The sequence below is a fragment of the Myotis daubentonii genome, chromosome 1 (assembly GCF_963259705.1).
Source record: "Myotis daubentonii chromosome 1, mMyoDau2.1, whole genome shotgun sequence".
Lineage (NCBI taxonomy): Eukaryota > Metazoa > Chordata > Mammalia > Chiroptera > Vespertilionidae > Myotis > Myotis daubentonii.
The window spans coordinates 221,393,946-221,406,207 of record NC_081840.1 but is presented as its reverse complement, the minus strand read 5'-3'; the positions used below and the strand labels follow the sequence as shown (position 1 = coordinate 221,406,207).

The 12,262-nt window shown below is 42.9% G+C and overlaps 1 protein-coding gene across 1 annotated transcript in view; it reads left to right on the top strand.

Annotated features, from left to right (window-relative positions):
• Window positions 1-1,386: 1,386 nt before the first annotated feature.
• LOC132220790 (cytosolic beta-glucosidase) overlaps window positions 1,387-12,262 on the top strand; it is a 140,852-nt gene continuing 129,976 nt past the window's right edge. The window contains exons 1-2 of the mRNA XM_059674361.1: window positions 1,387-1,495; window positions 9,411-9,579. Coding sequence (XP_059530344.1) covers window positions 9,489-9,579 — 91 coding nt within the window. The 5' untranslated portion in view covers window positions 1,387-1,495; window positions 9,411-9,488. The remainder of the gene's footprint in view (window positions 1,496-9,410; window positions 9,580-12,262) is intronic.

The window sequence follows — 12,262 nt, the reverse complement described above, 5'->3', positions numbered from 1 at the left end:
CTTCTCTCCAGTGCATCTTAGCCCAGATCACATGTAGGGGTGGACCTCCTCTGTGTCCCGAGCTTGCAGTGGTCAAAGGACTGGCATCAGTGTGGACATTTCCCAACACAGAACAGAATTATAGTGATTCCATGGGAGGGTAAGAGGGAGAAGTCTCATAGCACAAACCAGAAGACATAAGGTTAAAACTCGCCTGGCAAAGCTAATGACATATTGTTGCTCATCTAAACAGCTTAGATATGGGGGGAAAATGAACACAGGCTCGCAAGCTCCCACATGCATAAAAGGAAATTCCATTCTTTGTGAGTGACATTTTTTGGCTTTTATCTCTCATTTCAACCCAGATTCTTGTATTCTCGTAGCTTTGCTTCCCACCAACCAATTAATATTTTCTCTGGTAAATGTTCCTTTTTAAGAGTAATCTATCTTTGATGTTAAGCTCAACATTCTCCTTCTAACTTCTAAAGGAACAGGAGTACACACGAATAAAGAAGTAGGGAAAAATACAACGGATTTCCCCTCTGGATCCTGAAATATAAGCCCCAGCTAGTTGGATTTAAACAGTTCTATTTTTTTTTCTGTCTCATTCATGACAGGACCTGATGAAGTCAGTCAGAATTAATGTATGCCCATACAGGGTAAAAACAGAAGGGACACAATTTGGAATCCACATTCATACATGGTTTTGCCTAGAGAATGATGAATGTTTAGCTATGCTCAGTGTTCTGCATGGAAATTTAAATAACAAATGAAGAAAGAGACCTGAGAGGACATAGTGTAGTTTTGTGTTGTGCTGATGCAAATCAGATCAGGTTGCAGGGTAACTAGGATTTAATGCATCCAGAATTCCAAAGGACCTCTGGTTTTGTTAATTTTTGGAGATAGAACTTAGGACTTTCAGCTTCTAATGCAGAAAGAATTGTTAAATCATCTCAAATTAATTGTGGGATTTTCTGTTCTTTTCATTTTGAAAGTGCATGCGTGGTTTTGTTACATTTTCTCCACAACGTGTTTACTGGTAGCTACTATACCAGGCTATGTATGGAAGATGCTGGATAAGATGCTTATCTTAGTCCTGTTCTCATGATGAGCATTTTATTAGGTTTCATCACGAGCAATAATAATGACTCAACTCAATCCACCATATTATAGATTATAGAACAGGGCGGCATTCATTATTTCATTTAATGATATGCTACAGGAGTTAAAGCACAACTACTTGGTGAAAACCTATGCTCGAACTTGCTTTTCATGAATATGCTTCTGAAATTAATTTTTTCCACTTATACACACAGTCTGAACTTTGAACACTGTGGAAGTAGACATGTTTGCAGGCTGTGGGACAATCAAGACATGCCCCAGTGATCCTGGTACAGATGTGTTTAGTTGTTCCGGCATACTTCCAATCATTTGTATTTCATCAGAGACTTCTGGCACTTACAGGTGCCCTCAAAGGATTCAAGGATAAGATTCTTACAGTATTGACATGAACAAGGTGAGTTTCCCCCAGGTGACCTGGCAGCTGTGAGGGTACTAGCCCACTTTTAGAATTTGATGCAGGTGCTTAGATATTTTAAAGCTACAAAGGAAAACAACTAGGCCTTCTTCTCTTCCATTCCTTTGACTTTCCATTCTGTGGCCCAAATTAAATTCTGTTTTTGCTTCTTTGATGATACAAGCATCATGGCACAATGAAAAATAAAGGCCTTATTACTTTATAATATGTTTGGAATCATGCGTAATTACGCTTAGTTGATTAGTCAGCTATAGCAATCGCAGGGACATAAAGTGACTGAAATTGGAAATGGAAAAGACCCACTGGGTATCATTAGCCTTCTTCCTGTCAATGCAAGATTATTTTTTGTCATGCAGTGTGTGCGTGTGTGTGTGTGTGTGTGAATTCTCTCTTAGCTACAGAAATACATGATTTGTTACAATTATTTAGCAAAATTTGATAGGAACCAAGCATTACCCCAAATCAGATAGAATATTAAGTGAAAGGATGGACAATAACATCAATAGTAGCAGCAGCAGCAGCAGTAAATATTTTATAACAGCAACTATAAGCCAGACACCATAGCATAACCATCTCTAATGTAAACATCCATTGTTCTAATCCATTATTATCTCCATTTTATAGCTGAGAAAATCTATATATATAAAAGCCCAGCAACCAGAATGGCAGAATGACCAGAATGATGTGCACTGAAGCAGCCAACCAGCTTGATCCTGGCCTCAATTGCCCACCCCCCGGCCCCCCTGGCCAGCCCGGCCCTCGATCAGCCCCCAATACCCCAATCAGGGGCGGGGATGGCCAGCCAACTGCCCACAGCCCCTGCCCCCCACTGGTCCAGCCCAATGGGCCCCCAATGGGGCAGGCCGGCTGGACCCCACCCATGCACGAATTTGTGCACTGAGCCTCTAGTGCAGTGGTTCTCAACCTGTGGTTCGCGACCCTTTGGGGGTCGAATGACCCTTTCACAGGGGTCGCCTAAGACCATCGGAAAACACATATATAATTACATATTGTTTTTGTGATTAATCACTATGCTTTAATTATATTCAATTTGTAACAATGAAATTGGGGTCACCACAACATGAGGAACTGTATTAAAGGGTCACAGCATTAGGAAGGTTGAGAACCACTGTTCTAGTGTATAAATAAGGATAAGTGATTTAAGCAAGGACAAATGATTTGCAGAAGACCCTACAGCTGTAAGTAGTGGACCTCAGATTCAAACTCTGGTCTCACTGCCTCCAAGCCCTATGCCTGCCCCTCCCCCCGACACTGTAGAAATGAGGGGGGAGAGTTGCCTCTGGCATCAGTGGCTCCTGGGTGGGCCCACAATCTAATGCAGAACAAGAAGGAAGAGGGGTGCTGGGTGACCCACCAAGAGGATGGAGCAGGAGACCCAGCTTTCACTGCCCCACAAAGAATAACAGACAACGATCCCTGAGTGCAGACAGCTGTGGGAGAGCTCATTCATAACTTAATAAGCCTCAGCAACACCATGGAGCAAAACCCCTAGGAACAATCACACAGAAACAGAAGGAAGAACAGTTTCATTTTGCCTGCGTCCCACCCAACGACTGGCACAGCTGATACAACTAGAGACGGACAGGAACAAGGAGGGTCAGGGGCTGCCAGTATCAGCCCCGCCCTGGAGGTGACAGCAGGCCCCTGTGGTTGCTCAGCAGAGGACCCCAGTGTCCCTTGCCACCGAGGACTTCAGAAGCCCCTGTGGACGCTGTGGTCTCTGCATACTTTATCACTGTGCACTACGCCATGGACCCCAGGAGGCTGCACAATGAGGACCCCAGCAGCTTTCCCCACTGAGGAGACCAATGGCCAGCAAAGCCACCACGGACCCTGCATCTGTCTCCCCTGAAGGCTCCATGGGTTTCTGCATTTGCTTCCTGAGTTCCTCTCCACCCCCACCCTCAGCCAGCATGGCTCTGGGTGACCCAGGTTCTGGACCCCAATACCCATGCCCCCTGCCAAGAGCAGCTCCAGACTCTGCAGCTGTGTGTGCGCACAAGGCCAGTCCAGGCCCCCAGGGCCAGAGCCACGGCCAGGTGTGTGCCTGAGGCTAACCCTACAGCCGCACATGCGCACCCTGACGGCTCAGCTGGAATGACCCAGGCCCCTGCAGCTCCTGGCACCCAGACCTGGCCCTGACTCCAGTTACCGGCCTGCACTGCTGGTGAAGTTGTCTTCGGATAAAGTTGGAAGCAAGGACCAAAATTAGGGAGGCTGTCCTGTCCACTGGGGCCACTTGTTAGAGGAGATTTGATTTAGCTTCCTGAGCTGTCTGCTTTCTGTAGGTCTTAGAGCAGCCGCTTCCTGGGTTGTTTACCGTAGATACAGGGATTGGTCTCCTGGGCACTTGGCTGCAGGTTGTGGGTCAGAGTTTTACTTTTGTCTGCTCTGGCGATTGTCCTTTGGTATAGTCAGTCTCTGTGTTTAGGTCAAAGAGGAAGACATGGGGGCTGTGTGGGGGTGTAGATGAGGCTTGAATGTGTGGGCTGTGGGGTCTGCACACATCAGCATGAGGCCCTTTCCTTATGGGATGAAGCTAGAGAAGGAAAGAAAACGGGACCACTTCACCGCTGGGAACTGGGGCCGGTTGGCAGTCCCTGCATCCTCACCTCCTGCAACAAAATAAGACATCCCAGACTTGTGAGTTTGCATGGCCCTATTCAGGTGTTACAAAGAAATATTCTTTTCTAGATGAGAGAGCAGAACATATTTAAGAGTTAATTAACCATTTTTTACAACTTCTAATATTCAGCCATAGCATAGGTGGGCCTGCACATGTATTCTTGTCTTGCATTCTGCAAATGTAGGGAACAGACCCGTGCGTGAGTCCCAGAGTCTCAGGAAAAAAATCTAGATATTGGAGCGGCCTCTAGTCAGTTATCAGTCTCCGATCTCACCTGAGAACCATTGTCTGAATTGAAATGGTGTTAACTCTTCCAATCCATGAAAATGGTATATGCTTCCACTCATTTGTAACTTTCTCTATTTCTTTCTTCAATGTCCTATAGTTTTCTGAGTACAGGTTTTTTACCTTCTTGGTTAAGTTTATTCCTAAGTTAAGAAGTCCCCTTTAGTTTTAAAATGTTCTCTTTGATTCTCTGTGCACATGAGAATACAAACAGATGTATCCCTTCTTTTTGCTCCCTCAGATCTATTCTGGAGATAGTAAAAATTGGTTAAAGACACTCATTTCTTGTTCTATTGAAGAGCACTGTGAAGAAAGATGTAATGAAATGTGGTGCATGTGTTTAAAATAGCAAAGTGTAACATTAACTGACAGGATGTACTCTAAGATGTTATATTCTAGCTACCTCTGTGAGTGGGATTTTTTTCTTCTTATTTTTGCTCCCTTGCTTTTTCTAATGTGCCTACAATGATTACTTATTTTTTAGAAGTTAGAAAAAAGTGAAAGTTATTTTAAGTTGACTAAAGCCACACACACACACACACACACAAAGCATTAGCCTAGAATTATTTGGTGGTTCACTGTGTTGAGGCAGATAGATGTAACATTAGAACATAACCTGATTCTAATGTCTACTTTCAAGGCATGTCATGTATTTCTGGCCGGTTGCCTCATTCCTCAAACATACCCACTCATTGGGTTTCTAAAAGTAGACTATTATTACATGAATCGTGGAGGTAAGTGGAAAGTTGTAAGCTGTTGTCACCTTTAATTTCACATTTCCTGAGTAATTGAGGAAGACGTTACTGCTGTGTCTCATCAAGTTAGCTACTCCGTAAAGGTTGAGCACGCGTGCATTACAGTAACGCAAAAGCTTTCCACTTGTCCTTACAAACTCCTGGGGTGGCAATACCACTGACCCCTTTTTCTGTGAAAGTGTGTGATTTCGAAATTCAGGGTCTCACTTCTTATACTAAAGAAATTTCGGGAAAATAAAATATAAAGAACCTCTTTAGTCTTCTGGTAAGTCCAGTTTCCTAGCCTGGTCCCTCCTAGGGATGCCCGATGTTTTAATTGTAATAGAGTTTCTAGGCATTGCCTACTGGCTACAGTTCCCACGATGGCCAACTTGACCATTGTCTCCTTACTTGTTTGTGTTAAGAGCACTTAATTCCAGTACATTTGGCCTGACCAGAGAATGAGTGACCAGAGTCCATTTTGAGTGACAGCTTTCAAATGCTGCCAAAGATATAAAACCCAGACATGGAGACAGGTCGGCTTCACAGAGGTCAAGGAGTGTGGACCTCTGTGTCAGCTGGCCCGAGAGGCCCCATTCCTGAGATCCCCCAGAGGACTAGTCATCAGTATCCTTTCTTGGCTACACTCAGGAGGCCAAATGCCAGGTCAGCAGCTCCAGGGCAGCCCTGGCCAGAAGGGAAGAGTGTTTACAGGAATCCAGCCTGTCTGCCAAGGATGCCACAGACTAGGAGCTTGACATATGGTAATACTCTTATTTAAAACTAATCAATCACTTGTTTAAATGAGAAGTAATTGGCATGGTTACCTTGGTCTTAGCAAATCTCTAAGAAGAGAAAAAAAATGATTCACAGAATCTAAGGTGTGGGATTAAGTTCAAGTCCATGTACTATGATTAGGGTCTAAGCCCAGATCTGCCCAACAGGAGAAGTAAGCCTGGAGGGTATATGATGACTAAACTGAGGACCTCTGAGCTCTGAATGGAGACGCCAGCTTACTAGAACCACAGCTCCCATGGGTGTGCGTGGCCGTGAGCAGGCTGACCATGCACCCTTGTGCTGGGATTGCTATCATAGAAGGCGTTGTTTCTATAAAGACTCTGCTATGCCAATGAGTAGCTGTCTCCTGCCACTCCAGTATCTGAAGGCTCCCTTTAATGCCTCCTACTCTTCATCTTTTCTTTTTCCTTTGAGCTTTTAATATTCTCTCAAAAGTTAATTTCAATCGATCTTCTTAATCAGGCTAGCTAGCTTCTCCTCTTTGAAATTACTTCCCTTTGACAATATCTTAATAGTAACTAAGGTATCCATGCAGAAAATTAGAAATGCATTGCCCGCCCACCTCCCACCCTCACCCCCCTCACTGTGAGTGGGCATGGTTGGCTGGAGCCCAAGGCTTTGAGAGAGGCTTAGGGATGCCTTTGAGAAAGAAGCAAGCTTAGTGCAGTTGCTACACCAGTCTTGGGACTTATTCCTTCCTTCTCCCATCTCGCCCCCCGTCTCTCCCTCCTCCTCTCCCTCCTCCTCCTCCTTCTTCTTCACAAATATTTATTAAGAAGCTACTAGGAAAGAGGCTCTGTGCTAGGTATTAGGGAGAGATACAGAGATCAGAGCCATACACTGTTTCTATTCTAAAGAAATGCTCCCTGGGGTCTGGGAGATGCTAAGACATAGTAATTGAAGATTTAGCATTTGGAGTCAGAAAACTGTGTTTCCATCTTGCTTTTTTACTTCCTGGCTTAGGCATTTGGGAAAAATTATATACCTTTAATAAGCCATTTCTCAGATGTAAGATGGCACCAAAATAATAATACCTTTTTTATATAGTTGTTGTATGGACTCACTGACATAGGGCAGGGTCTGATACATATTAAGCACTTCAAACTAATGGCTATTGTCAGGGGAACTAGGAAAAAGATACAAATCATTTAATAGTTAGCAAAACATTATACAAGTGAAAAATAATACATATGCAATGGCTGCAAAGAATCAGTTATTTTAAAAAATTTAAGGAAGGCATACTAGCATAAATGTTACAAAATAGGCAACTCCTGCAGTTCAAAAATTTAAAACTAAATGAAGTGTCTTAAGGCTCTTCCAATAGAGTCAAAAATAATAATATGGTGCTTTATGTGTCTATTGTTAACACCAAAGTTCATGGTCACCTTTAAGAGCTGCTATATTTGAGGTGAACAGACAAGTGTTCAAGGTAAGGTGGATGCTGGGAAAGACATTAGAATCTGCAAAAAGTGAAACATGTCACAAAGGTGGCCCCCTCTGTTAGGCTGAAGGGGACATACATGAGACAAGCAAGAAGCAGCCCGGGGATGGCCCTTTGAAAAGATCTCTCTGTAAAACTTGGTGTTGAAAGAGCCCAATTGCAATGCTTACAATACTGGAATCAGCAGATTCTGGCCATAGCGGAAAACAGTGGCCCAGAATAAGAATATGTCATGTTGTTAACCTTAAACTGAGAACCAATGGGCTCTGCTTCTAACCGGTGGCTCCTTTATAATCTTTATTTTATTTAAAAATATTAGCACTGGGATTTTAGGTGTGCTTTGAAGGAAGGGAACATGTCTCATACTTTGTCAGCAAGGTGCTGAGGACCTTAGCGTCCTAGAAGAAATTAAAGAATAGTGGTAGTTTTAAATATGTTTTTAATTATTGATTTCAGAATGGAAGGGAGAGGGAGAGAGAGATAGAAACATCAATGATGACATAGAATCATTGATTGGCTGCCTCCTGCATGCCCCCTACCGGGGATTGAGCCCACAACCCGGGCATGTGCCTTTGACCAGATTAGAACCCAGGACCCTTCAGTCTGCAGGTCGATGGTCGATCCACTGAACCAAATGAGCTAGACTAGGGCCATTTCTTTATTTAAGACATGTTTATTTAGCATCTGCTATGTTCTATATTTAGCCACTGGTTTTACAAATAAATAACTGTCATATGTTGAGCACTCACTAAGTCTTGTATTTTCTTCTGAGCCTCTTATTCATACTCACTGGGATCCTCCCAACAATCCTCCCAAGTGCTAATGTTCCCTGCAACTACAGGGAGTGGGGCTGAGGCATCAGGAGAGGAAAGAGCTTGCTCAATGACCCACAGCTCTTAAGTAACAGGCTTGGCATTCAAACCCAGGTGTTTGTCAAGTTCTAAGACTCTTATGCTCCATGATAGCTGCCTGCCAGGGGCTCATGGTAGAGAGGGAACATCAATAAAATAATTGAGATATATTATAGTAGGTGCTAAAATAGAGTTATTTGAAAATATTTAACTTATATATTCTATAGTGTACTTTATCCACAATGCTGCAAATAGTGGTGCAAATTCTCAAGACTTTGTAAACTGTTATAGTAGTTTCTTCCCAACATTAATGTTCTCTCTCTCTCTCTCTCTCTCTCTCTCTCTCTCTCTCTCTCTCTCTCTTCTCTCTCTTCTCTCTCAAACATTTTCTCAATTTTTGGTGGAGGAAACTGGATTTTAGAGTAAGTTTAACTGACTTAATAAAAATTATCAGTTTTATAAACTATACTTTCCACTGCCCTTAAAGTGCTCAGAGTCTGAGATGGTGGGAAGGGTTTACTTAATCATGCCTTGGAGAATCCTGGTGACAAGATAGCACTTGGACTAAGGTTTGCAGGATTAGAAGTCCACTAAGTGAGTGAGAGGATGGAGGGCTTCTCAGATTGTAGAGCCTGTGTGTACAAAGATTCCCAGGAGAGAGAAGCAGCGTTGACTTGGGGAAGAACACATCATTAGCCATGGCTGTTGGCATGCAGTGGCATGCCAGATGAGCTCTGATTTCCCATGGCTCTACAACCAAAGCACCAACAGAGTTCAGAGAAGGAAGAAAATGAGGCTGACTCTAGGAAACCCAGAAAGGTCTCCTAGGAGTGGCACTAGGACCTTGAAGGATGACTGATTATTGGACAGATGAGATGGAGACAGAAAAACATTCCACGTGGCAGAAGTAGCATTAGAAAAGGAATGTGTGAACATTAAGTCTGTGAACAAATTTGATTTTACTTGTGGAAGCCATCAATGGAAAGACAGGATTAAAACTGTGCTTTAAGAAGCTGGAAGTAGACACAGAATTTAACAGACTTTAATAAGAATTATTGTCAGAATAATCTTGGTAAAAATCAACACTAAGACAGATAACCAAACTGACTTGTGTAGCATGTTTCTCGGGTTGTAACAGGTTCCAGCGGAGGATTCACTTGGTCCTGAAACAAGCTTGGAGGCAGACAGATGAGAACCATCAGAAACAGAGATTTTTATGAGACGTTCCCAAACCCACCCTGTTCTGGCTGACAGGGTGCCTTCAAGTCTTCTGACTCCAGGATCACAATTTTCCAAGTATCCTCATGGTAGGTATTGGAATCTTAATATTTCCTTGTTTTCCTCTTTACACCATCCATCTTGTTTTTCTTCCCACAATGAAATTGATAAAAGTCTGAGATGTCTCTTTCGCATGAATATGATCGTTAATATTAATGTTCATTGTATATTTGGCACCACTGTAAATGTTCCCTGTGAATGAGTGAGCTAAAATAATCAGAACAACCACCTAAAACAGGTACCAGTTGCATTTCACGGGTAAGGAAATTGAGACACAGTTGGTGCCAGGTAGTTGCAGCTATTCCGTGATGGAGCCTGGATTTGAAGGCTTAGAACAGGGCACAAGGGCGTAACCTTGTCACCACTGCATCTTACTATTTTTCCAAGAACAAAAAATTTTGGAGGAGTTTATTAATGTAAATACAAAATAAGAAGTATTTTTAAGACGACAAAAATATTTCTGGCTTGACTGCATATCCGTAGCGATGCTTTGTAATAGCGATCACAGTATAAATCTATACAGTGATTTATTTGCAAGGAAGATTTCAGATGTATAGGTTTCCCCATCGCATTCTGGTCCCTTTATGGGCCCCGCTAGCCGACCTAGAGTTATGAACAGTGAGAGCACATAGAAAGCAATGAGTGACAGGACTGACTCCCGTTGGTCTGAGTGGCTGTCAGCAAGTGTCTTAAGTTCCTCCTTCATAAAATAAGGCAAGCAGAAGTAATTTCTAAGAAACGTCCTCATCATAAGTAAGAACACCTGGCGTTCTTCCTGTCTTTGAGGGTTCTCTCCACATTATTTTACCAGTAGAGTACATCCACCCACTGCTGCGGTACTTGCCGTGGGCACCAGATCCAGCTTGTTGAGCTGCTTTCCTGGAGTGACTTATTTACATCAGGGACAGGTCACAAATCATGAGATTTTAGAGTCTGGGCTTGTCCACCAACAGAAAATTAAATTTTGCCGATGACATACATTTGAGTGGTCGTCTATCTAATTTATGATTTAAAAATAGATAAAGGGAGGCATCAAGACGAGAAAGAGAATGACCAAGATGATTCATGGAAATGGATTTGAAAAAATGTGGCAGAGCTTGGAAAATAGCAGCTTTTTGGAGGTGGGGTGGGGGGTAGGGGAGCATTAACCAAATCTTATCACTTCCCCTCTACCCCCTTCCTCCCCTGCTGCCTTATTCAGGAGAACGACCAGAGTGCAAGTTCAGGTTCTCTGTATATGTCAAAATACTTGAGTCAGGGCTGGTATAACGAGTTTAAAATCTACCTTGAAGAAGGGAGGGCAAGCCTCAGTTATACAAAGGAAGCAGACCCTGGAGATAGAGCATGTTAATTAAAGTGTTTGTCATCCACAAAGTCAGAAGTCAGAGAGCCCCAAATAGAGGTGATCTGTGCAGCAGCAGGTTCCCAATAAAAAGGGAGGAGGGCCTTCTGGGGCTTGTGTCCCCAGTGACTCCTGTGTGAATCAGGCAGGGTCCCCACACTCCACATGGCTTTTTTCATGTATCAACATGAATACACAGTCCTACTCCAGGGACTAAGCCTGCTCTTTCCCAGCTACCATGTATTTAAAATGCAGGGGTGGGCAAACTTTTTGACTTGAGGGCCACAATGGGTTCTTAAACTGGACCGGAGGGCCAGAACAAAAGCATGGATGGCGTGTTTGTGTGAACTAATATAAATTCAAAGTAAACATCATTACATAAAAGGGTACGGTCTTCTTCTTTTTTAGTTTTATTCATGTCAAACGGGCCGGATCCGGCCCGCGGGCCGTAGTTTGCCCACAGCTGGTTTAGAGGATTATGGGATTTTGTCCAAATGGAAAATGGTGGTATTGTAGGGTCTCAGATTCATATATAGGAAGTGTGGGGGTGGCCTCCAGGCTGGTCCTCTTGCCTAAGAGTGAATAGTTAACGTCTTCACATGCTCTTCAAACTTGGGTGTCATGATTTAGGGCAAAGCCACTAGGTTTTATTGTCCAATAAATCCCCAAACCTTTTTTTCTCTAGTTTTGAATTAAGCAAAGTTGCTCAACTTGCTAGCCCTCCATTTCTAAATCTTTAAAAAGGGAATCAGACTTCTTGGCCTTCAGGATGATTATGAGCTAAGTCTGCATGGCAAAGTGAATAGGATGATCCTTGGTCTACACTTGTTGATTCCCTTCACTCTCCCTCATAAATACCCAGTTTCACTATGAAGAATGGGAAAAGCTTTAAGACAAACCAAAGTGGTTAAAGTTGTCAGCAACGTGAACCCAATTCCCATGCATATCCCCAACAGTCATTAAGAGGATACCATGTCTGCTATTCCAACCACTCCCTGTTCCCCAAAACATCTGTCATTCATCAATGATCCATTTGCCTTTGCATTAGGTATTTGTGAAGAGAGAAAGGAGAGGTGAGGTAAATGTTCAAGCCTGGGAGAGAGACATCTTACTGTTCACAGTTTTGTTTGTTTGTTTGTTTGTTTTTGGCTGGTCTAGTTATTAAATCTATATGACACAGATAAACAAAAGAAAATAAATACATTTAAATACATATTTATGTATGGGAACCCTATGTAGATGAGAGAGTAAAAGGCATCCCCGCTCCACATTAGAGTAGAGGTTCAGAGACAGGAAATTAAAATGAGGTATATATCACACTGTGAGCTAAGGATGAGGTAAGGCACCAGGGGCTTTAGAGGGGAGGAAGG